Here is a 19363-nt window from a genome sequence, read left to right as displayed (position 1 = left end):
GCTTTACTTGAAAATTGCTTTTTACTTTTTTGAAGTTAGAGCGACGTCATATCTTTTCTTTAAACCAATGTGCGGAGCGGATAGCGACAATTGACTTGGCGGAGCGTACAAGGAAGGGGATATTTTGTATTGGGCCGGCTATCGGGCTCCTTTGGTTTGGGTTTGGCCGAGTTTAAGATATATAACAAGGCCTGCAACTTGAGCCCACTCCAACACCAATCCAGGTACCAAAAAATAAAGCAACGATTTTTAAAACAATTCTTCAAAAAAAAAAATTAATAAATAATACATATATAAACTATTGATTTTAATTTGTTTAAAGAAATAATATTTTTATTTTCATTTTCAGTAAATAGAAATAAGAAAAAAAAAACAAGTGTTAAATTTTGTTTTTAAAATTTTAAAAAATCCAATAAATATAAAATAAATTATTATTTTTAAGGATAAATTCAAAATTGTAGAAAAATTATCTTTTAAATGCCAAAATTGTTATATTGTCCTTTTTTGGAAAAAAGAATTAATAATTTAATGTAATAGTTTTAAAATAAATAAATAAAGAATGGGCTCGCCACAAACCAAACACGATTTTCAAAAAATAAAAATTTAAAAAAATTAAAATAAAATAAAATAAAATAACTTCCAAATTCAGCTCTGCTCTCTGTCCCAACTCCCATGCTCCCATTGCCATGCCTGGACTATATGCTGTGTGCCCTGTATGGGTGATAATGCAATAAAAAAAATATACACTAAAAAGAAGAGGTATGCACGTGGGGATCCTGGAGCACGTGCTCTACTAGTCAGCCAGCTCTCGGTTATGTAATTGGCTTAAGTAATATAATTGATCATTATTATAGCTATTTTTAAAAAATTAAACCAACTAAATTAATTCATTTACACTTCCATGAAATAAAATTTTCCTTTAATTTAAAAAAAAGAAGTTGTCAAAGTAGCATAGATCGTGTAGAAATCGTGGGACTTGCATTCGTCAAGTTCTCACAAAAGATGTTCGGACAGTGTCTATACTCAATTGTACATGTAATAAATATTCTGAACCATTAGGTGAAAAATAATCATAATTATTAACACCCGATCCAAAGACAGTTGTTCGTAGAGTCAATTATTAGCATTTAAAGTATTAAAGAAACACATAAAATATTATAATTTTATTAGAATAAAAAGCCACCAAATATCAAAATTCAAGTATAACAAAAGTTTTCTAAAAAGAAAAGTTGGAGTTCGTTTTTTTAAAAAAGAATTAACTTAAGTTTCGAAGGAGTGTGTTCAGAAAAACCATTCGGACACACCTTGTTGTAAAAACACTCATTTCGTTTAGAGAAAGTTAACAAAAAAAAAACATTATACATTGTATACCAACAAAAATCAAAGAGCCTTTGAGACTATTTGATTTGTAAAAGAGTCTTTGTGTTTAAGTTGAAAAATGTACTTTGGTTTTATTTTTTTAGTTATCTTTTAAAAAATTATTTTTATTTTCTACTTCCTTTAACAAATAAGTTCAATTAAATATAGTAAACACTACTTTTAGAAAATAAAATTACATAATTTTGTTTGGTTCTAAGTTTTCACCAATACAAAAATATATATAATTAAAATTTTATATAATTATTATTTCATGCTCATTATTTTTTTATTTTTCATTATTTTATGTTAAAATAATTCAATAAAATATTCTAATATTCTTATAATTAATCAAATTCTTTATTCTAATATAAAAATATATTCACTAATAAATAAATAAGATATTCATATTTATACATTTTTTAATTTAATATTTGATTTCAAATATATATGAAATAATAATTAATTATTAATAGTTTTTGTGTATTTATAATATTTATATTCGTTTTATATTCTAACTATTATAAGATCTTTTACGTGATTTTATTCATTTTTATGTTTTCACATTTTTAAGAAAACTTTAAACATACCAAATGGGTGGTTTCACTTGTTTCATTGTTTAATAGTTTTTAAATTACTTCAAGCATCAAGAGTACTTTTTGAGAAATATATTTTTAAATAATTCTCTAATGTTTTGTAAAACATAAATATGTTTTAAATTTATTTTTATATTTTTAAAAATAATTTATATCTATAGTATTTTACTTTTAATTATTTTTCATATTTGTATAATTATTTTTTAAAATAATGCTTAAAAAATAACTTAAAAGCACCTAAATTATATTCTCATAAAACATCCTATTTTATATTTTTAAGAATAAAACCTTGTATGTGTGGACCTTGCATTTTGACTCAATGTGTTCCCATGATAATGAAACTCGTTTTTTTTTTAAATGATTTTATTTATTAAAAAGATGACTTGAAGTCACCACTTATTTTAATTTTTTTTTTAAGAGAAAACAAAATAAGAAAGAAAACTCTATGTGACTCCTTATTTGGAAAAGACATGTCTTCAAATTGGGTCTAGAAGTCAGGTTACCTATTGGGAAGGTACAGTGGTGAGCCTATTGGGAAGGTACAGTGGTGAGCAGTAACACCCCTCTAAACCCATATACATCCGGTTTCTACTAATCGAATTAAGGGAATTGTGAAAATTAATTAATTAATCATGGATACCGAAATTAATAACATAAATCAATATACACAAAAGTAATGATGAAATCGAATTACAAGAATACACAAAATATGTGACAAGAATTATACAAAATGATTTATTGAACTAAATAAAAGGGGAAAGATATTTCAAAATAATTAGTTTTCCGAAAATTTCAAAGGATTTTTATTAAAAACAATTTTGAATTAATGATTTCAATTTATCTATTTAAAAAAAAAAACAATTTATTTTTTCAATTTCATTCATATTCAATTTTCAAAAAAAAAAAATTATTTACACTTATTGTATCAAAAGAGTTTATTATAAAATTTCAATTCTTATTGTATCAAAAGAATGAAATTTTACAATTTTATTTACAAAATCATTTCAATTTATTTTCATTTAAAAAAAAAAAGTGACTTATACAAATTATTAAAAAGAATAACTTTATTTATAAAAGAATTTTTAATTAAAAAGAAAAAAAATTAAATCCTCAATTTCTAAAAAATACTTTTAATCCCATTTTAATTAAGGAAAAAGAATTCATTTAAGAAAAACATTTTTTTTGGACAATTTTATTAAAAATTAAATTTTGGGACAACTTTATTTAAAAAAACAATTTTTTGACAATTTTTATTGAACAAAAAAAATTTTATACAATCTTATTAAATACAATTTTTCTAAAAGCAATTCTTTTGGATTTTTTTTTCTAAACACATTTTTTTGAATTTTTAAAAATATAAAATATAAAAACTTTATTTTATTAAAACAAATATTTTAAAATTATTATTTTATTAAAACATATTTATTGAATTCTTTCTCTTATTTAAACAAAATTTTTAATTTGTTCTATGTTCAATTTTGTACATAACAAGTAAATATATACAGATAAATATTTACAGAAATCAATAAAAATAAAACTAAATATAAATAGGAAATCAAATATATAGGCTTACAACAAGTTCAATGCTCCATTTACAGCTTTTCGAGTCTCACTTTGTTCCATGAAATTTCATGCTCCACGTGTCATAAATTTATGCTCAGCCAACAAGATCGCAGAAGGAGCCCATACAAAAACAAAAATAGTCCAAATGTGATAAATCAAAATAAATCCAATTAAGTCTAAATTTAATATCTTATAATTCAAACCTAATTTAATAAATAAACCTAAATTCACAACCAAAATTAAGCCTAATTTGATATCCAATAGATAAACAAGCCCAAAACACAAAGACCAGAAGCCCAAATCATAAAATTTAATCAAAATCCAAGCCCAACAACATAACAACCTTCAAAGTCCCAAATAAAGATCGCACGGAGCAAATAGGCCAAGTCGATTAAAAAACACAAATCCAACTCATTCCCGTGTCATCATCCAAAGCTCAAGATCAAAATCGAATCTCAATTAATAAACAAGCCAAACAAATAATAATAATTATAATAATAATAAAATAAACAAATAAAATACAAACTATGGAAATCAACAAACTTTCCCAAACTTGAACCCTTGAATAGTGATGATTATGGGAGGATATGGTATTCGTGGGGTGAAATAAGCATCCATGGGTGATGATCCGTGAAAGAAAAATGATAGTGGCGATGCCCATGGGTACGAGTGTGGGAAAAGAAAACGAAATCAATCAAAACAAGAAAAATGGAAGAAGAAGAAGAGAAAAGGTGAGTGGGGGCGGCGGTTGTGTTGGAAGGCTCTGAGTGGAGTGATGGCAGAAAGAAGATGAAGAGCATGATGGGGGAGCCGGCCACCCTCAAAAATGGGAACCCCCCAAACCAAAATCAAAAGAAACCCAAAATGAAAAGAAAAAAACAAAAATCAGAGGAGAGAGAATTGGGGAGCCAGAAGAGAAGGGGGTGCGGTGGGGCCGCCCAGTTCGGGAAGCCCAGGGAGAAAATGGGGGAAAAGTCTTATGAGAGGAGAGAGACTTGGGAAAGAAAAAAAATTAAAAAAAAAAAAAAAAATCAAGAGCTTAGGGGTATGAGCCTTGAACGTGGGGGGTATGGGCAAGGGTATGGGGTAGGTATAGGAGAGAGAAAGTGGAAAGTGGAAAGTGGGAAGAGAGAAAGTGGAAAGTGGGAAGAGAATGAGGGAAAATAGGGAAAGAAAAAAAATAAAATAATAACAAAGAAAGGAAAAATAAAATAAAATAAAATAAATTAAATTAATAAAAATAAAATAAAAAATAAAACGAAATAATAATAACTGAGACTTAAAATGTATAAGTGGGTCAATAAAATCAAATGTAATCGGGTTTGAAATTTATTGATAAAAATTGAGCGTAAACATTAATGTAAAAATAAAGTTGAGACAAATTTTGAGGTTTACAAGATGTTTTTTTATTTTTTTTGTTCTTAAAAACATAAAACTGTTTTTAAAAAATTGCATTTAAAAACAGCTTCCAAGCATACCCCTTGTTTTTGCGTTCTAGTTATTAAACATGTTTTTCTATTTTTTTATTTTCAAGAATAATTTTTAATTTTTAAGAACTATTTTTTATATTTTAAATATTTTTAAAATAATTTTTATTTATAGTGTTTTATTTTTAATTATTTTTTATATTTATAAAATTATTTTGTAAAATAGTAATCACAAACAAGAAGAAAAAATATTTGTGTAAACAAAAAAAACTAGGAACCTGTTTGGTAGTTATTTTCAAAACTAATTCTGAAAAATAGTTCTTAAAAACAGTTTTGAAAACTGTTCTTTAATGTTTTATAAAACAAAAGTCTATTTGAAAATTTAAAATATTTTTAATATATTTTTAATAATTTTAAATATGTTTTAAAAATAAATTTAATATCTAATGTTTTGTTTTTAATCATTTACATGTTTGTATAATTATTTTTTAAAATATTTTTTTAGAAAACAAATGAAAATAATAGAAAACAAGTGAAAATAGTAAAAAATAATTTTATGTAAAAAAGAAAAAAAAAAATCTATTCTTAAAAATAAAAAACAAGAAATTTTCAATTATCAAACATATTTTCTTAAATTTTTGTTTTGAATAATAGAAATTTATTCTGAAAACTGTTGTCAAGTAGGAGTCAAGTTTTTGGGTTCAAACTAAAATATTTTTTAATGAAAATAAGCATACGAGATTGTGTTCATGTTCTTCCTCCCACCCAAATCTTAAAACTAATCCATCTTTTTCTACTTCCTCTCCCTCACCTCTTCTCCTTCCCTATTTCAGTATGTGTGTGAGAGAGAAGAAGGGATGACTAGAAGGAAAAGGAAATGAATGAAGTGGAAAGAGAGAAAGTGAGGGAGAGAGCAAGGGGGAAGAAGGTGATGGATTAGGGATAACATCCACACAGAAAATGGATCATGTTAAGGTCTGACTAGAAAGGGGAAAAAAAGGGGGAAATTGCTGTAATATTATATGTATACTTTTATTAAAATGAACAAAAAAATAATGGGATTGAGCTCTAAATAGAATCCTCTGCTATCAACTAAAACTAAAACTCCCAGTACATCATATCAGCTTTCCTCTGTTATCAACTAAGTAAAACTACATACAACTGTCATCACCATCTCTTCCCATTTTGATGCTCTTTTCATGGATGAATCTGCAAATCAAAATCTATACCACCCACAAATCTTTTGAGCTTCCTTTTTAACACAACTTCTTCAATTTATTCTACTTTGAACATCACAGAGATGGAGTAATCAGTATCTTTCTTGGGCATGTTTTTCTTCCCCAAAGCTTAGAGTCCTCCGCTTCACCTCCCCTCTACTAGTCGTTAGTTCATCTAATATCTCCCCATCACTCAAATCCATTCCATCTTCTGCCTTTCCGGAATGAGTTGATTCCACTTCCTGGACATATGTTGCAGACTAATATAAGGAACACATGATAAAGGTGAAGAGAACCATAGAGATGGCACATTGGCACAAGTCACATACCTTAGAAGACAGGCCAAGAGGATGTGCGGTGAGGGCCACAGCAACTTCTTCATATTCAGCTGCATCCAGCTCCCGGAGATGATGAGAGTCAAAGAATTTAGGGAGGATATACTGTCTAATGCCTATGAGAATGAAGAATGGTAAGGGGAAAAGAATTCCAGCTATAGGTATCCATGTCACCCCAAAACACAACATGAAGTATACCAACTGGAAGAGGGTGAACATGGTTATAGACTTGAATGGTACCATGTCTACAAATGAAGCATGGACCCCTTCCTTCACCCTGTCAACAATGGCCATGGAAAAGTCGATTAGTGGAAGATCAAAAAAGTACCCTCAAATGATAAATAGAGGCAGAGCAGCTTACTTGTAGAGTCGCTGAGGAGTGATGAAGACAAGTAGGAACCTCTCCCAGAATTGGTTCCCTGGGAGGCTGTCAATGGCCATGTAGGCAAAGTATCCTGCAAGAACGGATGTTGGTATCTTCTTTATTAAGGGCATAGCGAATACTGCTGCGGCCACAAGGAGGGACTGCAGCAGATTGCTCACTCTCTGCTCATTAACCCGAACGGGCAAGTAGAGGTCAATATGCTGCTCTGGATCAAATGTGCCTGTGGCATTTTCCTCTTTGTTTGCTTGTTTATTTTCTCCCTTCATGACTGCCTCTTTCAGGTCTTCCAACTCTTCAACTACTGCTTTTGTCTAGAACAACCGATAACGCCAGTGTAAGAGGGGATAGTAATAGATTGAAGTTCGAAGGAATGATTTGAGTACAATTGATATTCAACAAAGAATCATACTTAAAATGCACTTGATAAGAAACTTGAAAAAATTTTTGATTTCTTAGTATAACGGAATGACCAGACAACTTACAGGTTGGGTATTGTCCATTTTAATGAACACAGCTTGCATATTGCTATAGATTTCAGGATTGGCGGCTTTCTGTTTTATGCTTTCCTTGGCACTTTTCACCATTTTCTTCCTAATCAGCTGCAAGTCATAGATTAAACTAGTTAAACATCTAAACAAGTTAGCAACAATAGAATGAAATTTTCCTTCGGAATCCGTCCACGCACCTGTCTTTTGAGTGTAGCAAGGCTCTTAGTGTGCATGGGGGACTGTGGCAGGACCCCATTTGAAGGAGGTAATCCAAGCAATCCACAAAGCAGAGTCTGAGATGTTTATTTCATAGGAAAGTTGAGTTTCAAGAAATAAAAACAGGAAAAGAGCCATCCATTCTTGAAGTTCTTTTGTACATACCATAAATCCTAACAGCAAGATGTCATGGTGATAAGCAGAAGGTTTCTTGAGATTGAACTCCTTCTGTTGTGCCATCTGTGAAGCAACACTGTGATCGAAGAAATAAAGCCCGGCTATCATCAAAGCAGGAATAATGGCAGCAAAGATGTATGCTGGAGGGACATTGCCCATATCCTGTAATTTGTGTATTTGAAGCATTTGTTTTGAGTATACAATGAAAACCGAAAGTTAAGGCTAGATGAACAGATTGAACAAATTTACAAACTACCATTACCTTGATCACAGTCCAATGGTATACAGATTCAGAGTCCCAAGGGAGAGGGCTATTGAGCCTCCTGGGAACCCCAGATGGAACTTTGCTTGGCACACTGAAAGACAGGGCTGTCCACACTACAACCATCAATGGAACCCCATAGTCTGCAATGAAACTTCTGAACAACCCTGTATGACATTGAAACATATCAGATTCTGCATAATAACAGCTACTTTGCTGATAAAAAAATTTTTTTAAAAAAATGATTATCACAAAATTTCCTACACAGACCTGTGCCATACAGCCATGACCGTGCCTTTCGGCTCTTTAAGGCAGTGTAGAGCAGACCAAAAACAAATATAATACTGAGCAGCCCATTGACATAGAGCCACTGGAATTGGTACTTCTCTGCCTTTGGGTCTTCCCCTTTAGGAACCCTAAACTCATTCACCACTCCCTGTAATTCAAACATACTTCCATAATCATCTGTCCCATCATCTATCTAAATAATTTATTTTACTTTCTAGATTGGTGATACCTTGATGGCCTCTTGAATGAAGAGAACAGCAATCAACATGCCAAAAAGTTCCCCTGCAATCCTTGTAAACCTATTGATGATATCACAAGCATTGAATATTGCAAGAAGGAACAGCATGAGAGCTGTCCACACACAAACCCTGTAGGAGTTTTGAATAAGATCAAAATCAAACAAAATTTCAAGTGCCCAAGATTGAAAATAGAAGAATGTCAGTTCCTATACCATCCAGCCCATGCCAAAAAGAGTTCTTGTCCCAACTCGGCCCTTCCTTTGGCGAAGTTGTACAGATACGTGTACATTATGACAGTAGGTTCTGCAACTCCTAATATCAAAAGAGGTTGCCCACCAAGAATTGAGTGGATGATACCACAAATAGCAGTAGAAGCTAAAGTTTCCACTGTGCTTAAACTTCCATCTACATTCCAAAAGAATTCATATTCATTGATAAACACAAGGAAAAATATATTCAGAAATTAGAATTGATTTTTTCTTTTCCTCCATTATTGTCTACCAAATGAAGGGTTTGATTTCTCTTTGTGATTCAGACCTCCTTGACTTCATTTTGATACTATCAAAATTGTGTTGAGGAAAAATAAAGGAAAACCGACCAACCTGTATCTCTACTCAATTGCTCACCAAAGGCTATAACAGGAAGGGCTGAAGCAAAGAATATGTAAGTAGTTGGAGCCAATATCCTGGCATAGATTGGAACAAAAACAAGTCAAAATTGGAGAAAAAAAAAAAAGAACTTTGATTGGTCATGATGTACAATATTCTTCTTTTTTTTTTCTTTTTTTTAGTTTCAAAATGGGAAAATACCGAATGCGGGATCGAATACCATCGGTCCAGTCTTGCCTATAACATAATGCTCTTCCTCGGATATCTTCTGCTATTCCTCTGAATGGAGTCTTGATTTGCTCCATTGCTGCTACAAGAAAATAGAGCCATCAAACAGGGAAAACTCTACATAATAACCAGTGAAAATCTTCATGGATTCCAATGGTATCATTTGGTTAACTTTTGGGAAGTACTTTTCTTGCTTTTATTCCATGTGTTAGAATCACTGGAATTTTTGCTTTTGAAAAGCAGGAAAAACTTACAATCAGACAATGGCAGGAGAGTCAACAATTGAGAAGTGCAAAAATGGAAACTACAAAAGAAAAAACAAAATGGAAAAAAAAAATGGCAGAGAAAATAGAGTTAGTCCCTCTGTTTGAATCTGGAAAAAAGACAGAAACGGGAAATTAAAAAAAAAAAGAACAGAAGAAGGTTTTAGAGAAAGAACATATTGACAGGTGACAACATTCATTAAAGAACTTTTTTTGGTTGATTAACATTTTTCTCGCTTCTGGGAGCAAACAAACAAATCAATGTTTTCTCTTCAAGACAATAGAAAAAGAAAACTGAAGAAAGTAGGAAAGAAACAATGCCAGATGCTTAATATTATCAAGTAAAAACCGGTCATGAATTGAACTTGCTTGGCAAAGACCACAACAAGAAAACTGAAAACCAGTTTCTTCAGACTAATGAGTGGTGTTTGGATGGCTAGAAAGTTGAACCCCAGAAACTCACCTGACTTTCCGGTCACCCTCCCGGCAAAAATCGCCGAAGAAGTGGCCGGGAAAGCTTGTAGAACCCTGGTGGTTTCTCGGAGAGACAAAGCAAAGCTCCACGTCTATATATAAAGGCCCATGCGAGTAGGTATGGACTACACTTCGCTATACTTGGGAAGCAAAACCGAATCAAAGTGGGACAACTAAGCAATGCGGTCAGCAGCGTTTCAGAATAAGCGGGCAATTTAGGGTATGTTTGGATTCACTCTCAGAAAACGCAGATGCTGCGCTCTGGGTCATTTATTGTATATCCATTTGGGAAATTTTTTCTGTAAGTGGTTAACGCGGGAAGCAATTCTCAAGAAAGTTCTGCAGGTGACGTTTGCTGTTTTGCCAATTTCAACAAGGGGAAAACCGATTTCTTGAGCGCGCACCCAAACACGCCCTAACTTCTAATTATTTCCTGGTTTATAGTATATGGTAATAAAACCATACTTATGGCAGGACCTTTTTTGGCGGATATTCATTACCTTTGAAATTACATGTCACACAATCTATATAAATTTAAAAAAAAAAAAAATTAAAATCAATAAATTATTTTTATATTCTACTTTAAACCCGTGTTTAATTATATTTAATTTTCTTTTATATTTTTTTATAAAAAAATAAAAAAATATTTTCATTGTTCATCCTTTGTGTTCACACCTGAGGTTGGACCTTTACCGGACTCATGAATGTGAAACAAGAATATTCTTGGGCATCCATGGATGCACCAACCAATATGGGAATAAAGCATTGTATTTAAATCAAAGTCATCAGATTAAAGTTGTCACTTAATTGAATATTCTTCCTGTTCTTTCCTTCAATTGATCTGCTGGCAGCACTCATTTTTTAGTCCTGGGGAAATGACTTTGTTAGTAAGTCCACATTGCTTGCAACTGGACAGGGGGCTTTCTAGAAGAAATGGCAGGTGACTTACAAAAAAAAAAAAAAAAAAAAAAAAAAAAAAAAAAATCTAAAATTGTTGGACTTTTGTATTTAATATCAAACCCGTCTTTTGAAAAGATATTTTGTTAAAAAGCCACTTTGATTCAATAAAAATGAACTCGTGTTCTAAAAGGATGAATTCAATATAAAAACTTTTGATGTGGAAAATGAATTCTTTAAAAAAGACGAGTAAGAATTTTTTAATATAAAAATAAAATATGTGGTAAAAATAATTATATTTTTGTTTTTATATTTTTATGATAGTTTTAAAAATAATATTTTTTTTAAAAAGTCCCTAATCCCTGGGCAGGGCCAAAAGACCTTGTGGGTCAAAGGTCACCAATTAGAATTGGGATTTAGAGTGGAATTTGTGGACCCAGTGAGCCAGCCAGCTAGCTTAATTGGCGGGCGGCCTAAATACTTCTTTCCAAGCACATGTGCATTCAAAATTGATGAGCTTGGAACTCGGGAAGTGATGCCCAATCAGATGTGGGGTGCATCCTTCTACAAAAAAAAATTCAAAGACGCAAACTCTCTCGGAAAATTGTTGGTGATTAGGAGGATGATGGTTTCTATGTGATGGGAAGTGGCTTGGAAAATGTGTGTTCTGTTCTCCTCTTGCTTCAAGACAAAGACTGAAACGGAAAGAGAACAAAGATTTGGACCAAGAGAAATATGTGGCCATGGAATGGGAATCGTTGGAATGGCAATCAAGTGGAAATGATTTGTTTCTTTCATGTTTAGCTACGTACCTGTTACTCCCAAGGATTTGGAGATTTTATCATCTTCCTCTTCTTCTCCTCCTCTTTCTTTCTCAATCTTTTTATTGGTGGACTTCTCAGCATCTCATGTTGATAGAAATTGCCCATTGATAGAGAAGGAGAATCTGACAAAATAAACACTAGTTGATTGCTGGCGTCTTCTTATTTCCAACGTGTTAAAACAAACGAGACTATGAATGTACCTGTCCACAATTAATTCTTACTCCCTCTCGTAATGAAATTCAATTGCGTTACGGATTGTAAAAGGCTGGTGGGGTTGAATGGTGTGATTGAAAATGATAAGTTGAAGTTCACCTTTTTCTGTGGACAGTTGTAGAGTTGGATTTGAAGACAAAATCCAAATGGCCTAATGAATGCGGCTTTCCTTTGATTGGAAAATATCAAGGGTAACATCCTGGAAACATGTCCACGTGGCAATGAATATTCACAAAAATTGAGAAGAGGTGAGAGTTTGAACACATATGTCCGTGTTTGGGGTGCCAATTCTTCCAATTCAGGTGAGCCAAGTTCCCAACCCAATCCCATTAAAATAGCACAACCCAATGAAGGCAATTTGAATTTCAAAAGAAATTAGTACATGGTTTTCATGATATTTCCACAGCTTCTGCTACTACTATAGAATCTTCTGAAAATGAAATCACTTTGTGTCAGTTGTCATAGCATTCAGGCATGCAATTGTTATGATGAACTATTGAAATTCAAAGAGGAATCATGTGTGTCTTCATTCCTTTCCAAAGCACATTCAAATAGATAGATAGAGAGAGAAAGAGAGAGAGCAGGAGACCAATAAGAAAAGTGAAGCCCCTAGACATGATGGGTTATAACTTCATATAGGTTAGTGGGTATTTGCTTCATGAGAGGGAAAAGGGCAACAAATAAAACAAATGAATAGTGTCTACTTCCAAAGTTTCCTCAAGGACATGTTTTTCTCCGTCTCCTTCTTCATCACTTTGGCTACAGCCATCTCGAAATCTTCCTGTGTTACGTGAACCCTCCTCTCCCTCAAAGCAAACATCCCTGCTTCTGTGCATACCGCCTGCAGACAAAAGTTCAAATGCTCAATCCGAGAGGTATCAGATCTATGCAAGTAAATGGTTTCCATTATATTCAAAAACCTATGAAGGCAGGAAAGTCAGGATGGCTACCAAATTTTCTTGTATGCAAAATGACAAAATTAACCAAGTAAAAAGTTTAGCAGGAAAGAACTGAAAGACACCATAGAAGATTGCAAAAGAGGCTAATCTGTACTTAGGGAATATTGTTGGGCCCATGTAAACTGTTACGGACGAGGGAAAGAAAACCAACAAATGGACATAGATATTCCTATTAGCTATAAATATACCAGCCAAACAATACAAAGACAACAAAGTGAAATGCAGATGTTCCCTGCATTATCAAAGAAACTGGCAAGGATATTTACTCTCTCTTCCCTCCACAGCAGAGTGCAGTGGCGAGGAAGAAAGTGGTCACGAAAACCCCTCTAGCCATCGTCATCATACCAAGGAATCATACAATTGGATGAGCTTGAGAAGGAAAATCACTGAAAATGAGGACCAATTGAAAAGAACAGCCTACCTACAACTTGTTCATAAGAGGAGAAATGCCTTTTTATCTGAAATAAAAAATAAATGAAGTGGAAACAGACCTTGAGCTCTGCACCAGATGCACCATTCATCTTCTCTGCAATCTTCTTCAGATCGATCCCACGCATCAAATTCATTTTCCTCGAGTGTATTTTTAAAATATCCCAGCGAGACTGAGTAATTCAAAAAATAAAAATCTTTAATATATGCAATGCCAGTCAGATAGCAACATAGCTACCAGAAAGTCAAATCACATATCCTAAAAACCATAACATGACCAAATGAATATGCAATGATGTCCTATACTGATGAAATTATTTTCACCTATGTTTAACCATCATTGTGGTTACATTGCACAAGAACATGCAAGGGAAAGAGGAAAGCAGACCAAAGAACCGTTTTTTATGTATTGTAAGGTTGCAGAAGATTTCACAGTAAAAGTAGTATACTACCTCCTCATTGGGATTTGGAAACTCGATCTTCCTGTCAATCCGTCCTGGCCTGAGGAGGGCTTGGTCAAGAATATCAATTCGATTTGTAGCCATTAAAACCTGAAAATATTGATCATGTTGTCACAGATATGACATACAGATTCCACCAATTTCCAACCATTTTGCTGATTCTACTAGATAACAAATACCACACACATAATACATATAAATACACAAATATAATACAAGTGGGCACACACAACTACAGCAGAAGCAAAAAGGGTAGCAATTATTAATAGTACTTTTATCTTGTTGGATGCTTCAAATCCATCCAGTTGATTGAGAAGCTCCAGCATAGTCCGCTGGACTTCACTATCACCATTGCCACTTCCTGATTCCATACGAGCAGATCCAATACTGTCAATCTCATCCATAAAGATTATTGATGGTGCATGCTCCCTGTAAGAAAGATAGTTCAAAAAGTAAAGTTTAAACAAACAGCAACAAAGAAAGCAACATTTTTTTTTTTCCTTTTTGTTATTGTTGTTGATGGGCTCTACAAAAAACAACATGATTTATCAATCCAGAAACACGCAATAAATCACAGCATCGAACCTAAAGAGAAGCATTTATAAACCTGGTTTAGACTTAGCGCATTCAAACACAAACAGTGCATCGCATTTCAAAGAGATTATACAAACCTCGCCATCACGAAAAGTTCTCTAACCATTCTGGAGCCTTCACCAATGTACTTCTGAACCAATTCAGAACCAGAAACCCTGATGAAAGTACAGTCAGTATGATGAGCTACTGCCCTTGCAAGCAAAGTTTTCCCTGTACCAGGTGGCCCATACAGCAGGACTCCCTGTTATAAAGAAATCAAAATCAAATTAATAAAAGCTTATGATACTTAAGCTCCAGCAAAATACTTCAACTAAAACTACCTTTGGTTGAGCTATTCCAAGACTCTCAAACAGTTCAGGGTGTTTAATTGGAAGCTCAATGACCTGAAAGATCAAGACAACAAAAACAAGGTAAACCAAAATGAGAAAATAAAAATCTGAGATACCTTTCTTATCTATAGATTAAGAATTTAAATCCTAACTTAAATCAAGGTAAAAGTGCTGCTAATGGTAATAATAATAATGAAATAACATGTAAGAATTGGTCAAAGGACAAACCTCTTTTATTTCTTTAATTTGCTGGTCAAGACCACCGATCATGTCATATGTGGAGTCTGGAACTTTTTCAACTTTCATAAGGTTTACGAGGGGATCTACTTTACTTGGCAAGATCAAATGGAGCACATAGCTATCATTCCGTAAAGCAACTCTAGTTGATGGTGTGATCTTTGTGATATCTATGTTCTTGTCAATATCTACAACATACTTCCCTTCTGGATGTACCTGAACACAAGGAAAAGAAGGTGAATAACCATAGAAATGAGACAAGAAAACCATACACTGTTTGCTATCGGGTTCTACAAAATGTACCCACACAGACAACAGAAATTTTTATCACAGTATCAACAGAAGGGACTATTTCACTGTATGAGAGGAGGATTTGTGATTTGCATTAATTCATGAAAAAAGGAAAACTTAAATTCTGTGCTAATGTATCTAATTGCCTACGATTTTCCAATGTGAGTTAATCCTCCAAAGGTAGCCACTAAACAAAAAAAATTCAAAAAAAAAAAAAAATTGGTTTCCAGAAAAATGTAATATGGTTGCACTCAACATTAAAAATGTCAATGTAAATTAGGTACTCGGTCAAAAATCATGCCACTGGCAAGTAGGGAAACATGGTAAAGTATGAACTAAACATGAAAAAACTTGTTTTTACATGGAACAAAGCAAGCAAATTCATTTTAGGGCCTAGGCAGCCTCAGGAACATCCTCAGAATCAATTTTCAATGTGTGTAAGAACAGCTCATTTAAATCACAGTTCTCGTAATCTCAACTGAGATCTGCTCTCTTCTTGAGAGTTCCTTGTAAAACTGACATCTATTTTTTTTTCTTTTTTTTTTTTATCAGAAAACTGGCATCTGTTTTGAGTAGTTAATCATCTAAAAGAATTGAACAATTCAAACTAAGACATCAAAATCATTAATATGTACATTCCTAACCTGCAAAATGGCACTTACATCATTGACCTATGGATGCATATCAGCCATTGCAACATAATGATCCAACTCAAATCCATTATTTCTTCTATTTTCATTCATGTTGTTTATAGACTTTAGATGCTTTTTTTAGCTCAGAGGCATCTTTGCATCCCCAACAAGCAGAAGGATTGAACTGGCCCTATGTGGGATGTTGGACTTGATCTGAGTAGCTTCATGTTCCTCTAATAACCAACCACCCCTTTTACTAATTAGTAAATTTCTTATTCTTTATGACAGTTTTTCCTTGGTTTTGTGGATGTTGGATTTGTTGTTTACCACCAATCTTATCTATATTAGGAATATCCAATAAAGGACTTGGAGTAGTGCAACAAAGTGCATTGGAGGTGTGCCACCTTGGGTCAACTTGTTTGCTTGTTTGGAAATAAAAGCCTAATTTTTATTTATTTATTTATTTTGAAACTATTAGGGAGAGAATCCAAGTCTACTCTTTGCTTCGAGCTTTCACTGCCATAAACATAGAATGAGTTCCCTTTTCTTTAGTTTTAAGGGATGATATCAAGATTTACAATACCAGGCCACATAGCCCTAATCATATCAGCAGTTAAAATCTTCCACTAAAGGATCAAACTTAATCTTGTAATCAGAGCTAAAATGGTATTGGAGCTATTTTTATGGATTATCTGGAGTTGAGCATTTTCAACTTCTCCAAGTAGGTGGGTGGCAGGAAGCAAACCCAAGCCAAGATTTTTACTTTACTGAAGGGGTTAAGGGAAGCGATGAAAAACTTCACGGTGGTGTATAAATTTTACTACTTAGAAAGACCCATCCACTGTGATTGAATGAACAAGACTAGATCTCAAGTTCCCAGACAACATATGCCCATTTTTCAGAATTGTGCATTATATTGTTGAAAACCATAATCCCTTAAGACCTAACTCAGGTGGCAAAGGAGTTGGGTTGCAATGTAAAGGCCCCTTCCATGTACCCAAAAACAAAAGGTTACCAAGCAAAAGCAAAGGGAAATAATATGGCAAAAATGTAATAAACAGAGGAATTATAACAGCAGTTAGAAAAAAAATAATAATTAAAGAGGAAAAAAATACAAAAATGATGAACGAATATCTCCAAGCAAGGTAAAGCAATTTGCCAATAAGGAAAAAGCCAAAAAAAATCCCACTAACCTTAACTAAGACCTTTGACTTCCCCATAACTTTGACAACTTCACCAACATATGATCCAGGCTCCTGAAGAAGTTGCAACTCTTCTCTAAGCATCCTCACTGTCATTAAAAATATATGCATGTGAACATCATAAACCACCCAAGTTGAAGAAACTCAAGATTTTATTACTGGCTGAATTCTTAGAACAGTAATCTGGTCTGATATTGAATCAAGTTTTGATGGTACAAGTGTTTTTTCAAGAGCAAGGAAGACCAATAAACAGAGAGTAAAGCAATTCAAGTTTAAGGCATTGCAAGAATGAGGGAGGCCAAAATAAAAATAGACCTGAGGCAAAATACAGGATTTCCAACAGTCAACTAAAGGGTAAGGCTTTACATTGAGCTGAATAATGAAAGGAGAAATGTTGTGAGTGCGTGTGTACTAAAGAAAAACATAAGAAAGCGTCATGAGACTAGAAAGAGATACCAAAAACTGCAAAAGTGAATAAGTAACAGAACAAGGAAATATATAATTTATAAACAAGTGTAATTCCAAATCAAATTATGAGAACTTCTAATTAATTCCTCTGAGAATATAGGAAGATAAAGAGAAAGAAATTTTGAATCTAAACTTGTCATCATTCAGAAAGTGATAAAACAAAAAAGGCCACTTCATTAAGCGTTAGACATGTCAATTTAGTTCTACGTTTTATTGAAAATGAAATAATAGAACATGCAAGCATAAAAATAAAAATAAAATAAAAAAAGATCTTTCATTTCTTTTCCTCCACTATCTCGGCAACCAAAGAGCAAGGAGAAAGAAACTAAAAGTTGAACTAAGCTAACGGGAGGAATCAACCAAAAAGAAAAAGGCCTCCAATGTTAAGGCCAATACAGCCATTGGGCTTAGTTGCCTTGAGTTTCTCGTATTATGATGAGACTGCATAGAGATGCTTCTTTCTCTTCCACAAAGGTTTTGTTTTGAAATTGATCCCTCCAATTCCAATTTTACATCCCAAAATTCACCCTTTGCAATGCAAACAATTGAATCACTTCCAGAGTCCATTTTGTTCTCATACCAACCCAAGTCTGGAAAAGTCACGAACCTCAGATCAAGATTCAAAACAAAATACAAAGGAACTGTATCAAAACCTAAACGACTAAACAAACTTCATAAACATACGTCCGCTTACGTAACATTTGCGTCTCAAATAATAAAAAACCACAACACTCAAAACTATCGATCTCAATCTCCCTTTTTCCCAACAAATTTCCAACAGCCAAACGAATTGCAGTAATAACACAAACACAGAAAGCGTTAGAAGTAGTGACCTCGAGAATTGAGATCATTGCGTTGGGCTTCAAGGCGGTTGAGATTGTGAGCCTTCTGGCGGACCTGGAGCTGGAGATCGTGATTGTGTTGCAGATAGTACTGCTTGAGTCCCTCGCCTTGTTGCTTCGTCTTCGCCGTACACCTCTCCTCCGCCATGGGCTCCGCCAGTGACCTCTCCGTTGAAGCTGTCGCCATTTTCTCCTCAACCAAACGGAGGCTACCTGTCCAGTGTGATTTCTTTCTGTGCAAGTCTCTTCGATTTCTTTCTTCAATGCTTCTCCTTCTTTGGCATCAATCCGATTCACCAACTTTTCCGAATTACGGGTTCGGGTTGGATTTCTTAACCCGACACTCTATTGGGTCAAATGGAACCCGACCACGATGACAAGCGGGTTGGATTGATCATGTAATTCACTAAAAAGAAAATGTTTCCTCCCAAAAAAAAAATTAACCCAATAATGTTTGTCTTAGTCAATATTTATGGAATTTGACATTTACACTTCGTTGGAGTTGGAATTGGGTTTGGGTTTGAGTGCCCAAGTGGACTGACCCAACCCAACCCAATAAATGGGAGAAATAAGAGTAGTTTGTGAGAATTTTAAAACTAGTTTTTGCATAATTAGAATTGAACAATTTACCTCTTAAAATTATTTAATAGTATAACTTTACTTTAAGAAAAAAAATTTACTAATATAAAAACTCATGTGATGATATAATAATCATTCAAAAGGTTTGAACATTAAGTAACAATATTTAATATTTTGTGATAAATTGTAAAATCTTGAACTTTAGGAACAAAATGCAAAGACTAGGATGAAATAATGGTTTTTAGATAATTTATTTGTTTTATTTTTAATTGTATTTTTTAAGG

The 19363-nt window shown here is 33.2% G+C and overlaps 2 protein-coding genes across 5 annotated transcripts; both read right to left on the bottom strand.

Annotated features, from left to right (window-relative positions):
• Positions 1-5937: 5937 nt before the first annotated feature.
• LOC117922581 (boron transporter 4-like) lies at positions 5938-10325 on the bottom strand. Of its 4 annotated transcripts, none has more exons than XM_034840737.1 (14): positions 10112-10325; positions 9640-9689; positions 9359-9467; positions 9152-9234; positions 8762-8954; positions 8540-8678; positions 8293-8458; positions 8023-8189; positions 7749-7922; positions 7565-7660; positions 7362-7478; positions 6856-7190; positions 6489-6771; positions 5938-6401 (listed from the first exon to the last, which is right to left on the bottom strand). In XM_034840737.1, exons 3-14 carry the CDS (start codon positions 9460-9462, stop codon positions 6252-6254), a joined length of 2007 nt encoding a protein of 668 aa, XP_034696628.1. In that variant the 5' UTR covers positions 9463-9467; positions 9640-9689; positions 10112-10325; the 3' UTR covers positions 5938-6251. The 4 variants fall into 4 exon arrangements, with proteins under 4 accessions (XP_034696628.1, XP_034696626.1, XP_034696629.1 ...); XM_034840735.1 differs by having other exon boundaries at positions 9359-9464; XM_034840738.1 differs by lacking the exon at positions 9640-9689.
• A 2162-nt stretch (positions 10326-12487) lies between these two features.
• LOC117922683 (26S proteasome regulatory subunit 8 homolog A) lies at positions 12488-18759 on the bottom strand. Its single transcript, XM_034840862.1, has 9 exons — positions 18492-18759; positions 17182-17279; positions 15057-15281; positions 14820-14882; positions 14577-14740; positions 14178-14334; positions 13897-13995; positions 13507-13617; positions 12488-12897 (listed from the first exon to the last, which is right to left on the bottom strand). Exons 1-9 carry the CDS (start codon positions 18685-18687, stop codon positions 12757-12759), a joined length of 1254 nt encoding a protein of 417 aa, XP_034696753.1. The 5' UTR covers positions 18688-18759; the 3' UTR covers positions 12488-12756.
• Between the last annotated feature and the right edge of the window lie 604 nt (positions 18760-19363).

This window comes from Vitis riparia, chromosome 9 (assembly GCF_004353265.1).
Source record: "Vitis riparia cultivar Riparia Gloire de Montpellier isolate 1030 chromosome 9, EGFV_Vit.rip_1.0, whole genome shotgun sequence".
NCBI lineage: Eukaryota > Viridiplantae > Streptophyta > Magnoliopsida > Vitales > Vitaceae > Vitis > Vitis riparia.
The sequence above is the reverse complement of the archived record's forward strand: the minus strand, read 5'-3'. Positions and strand labels throughout refer to the sequence as shown.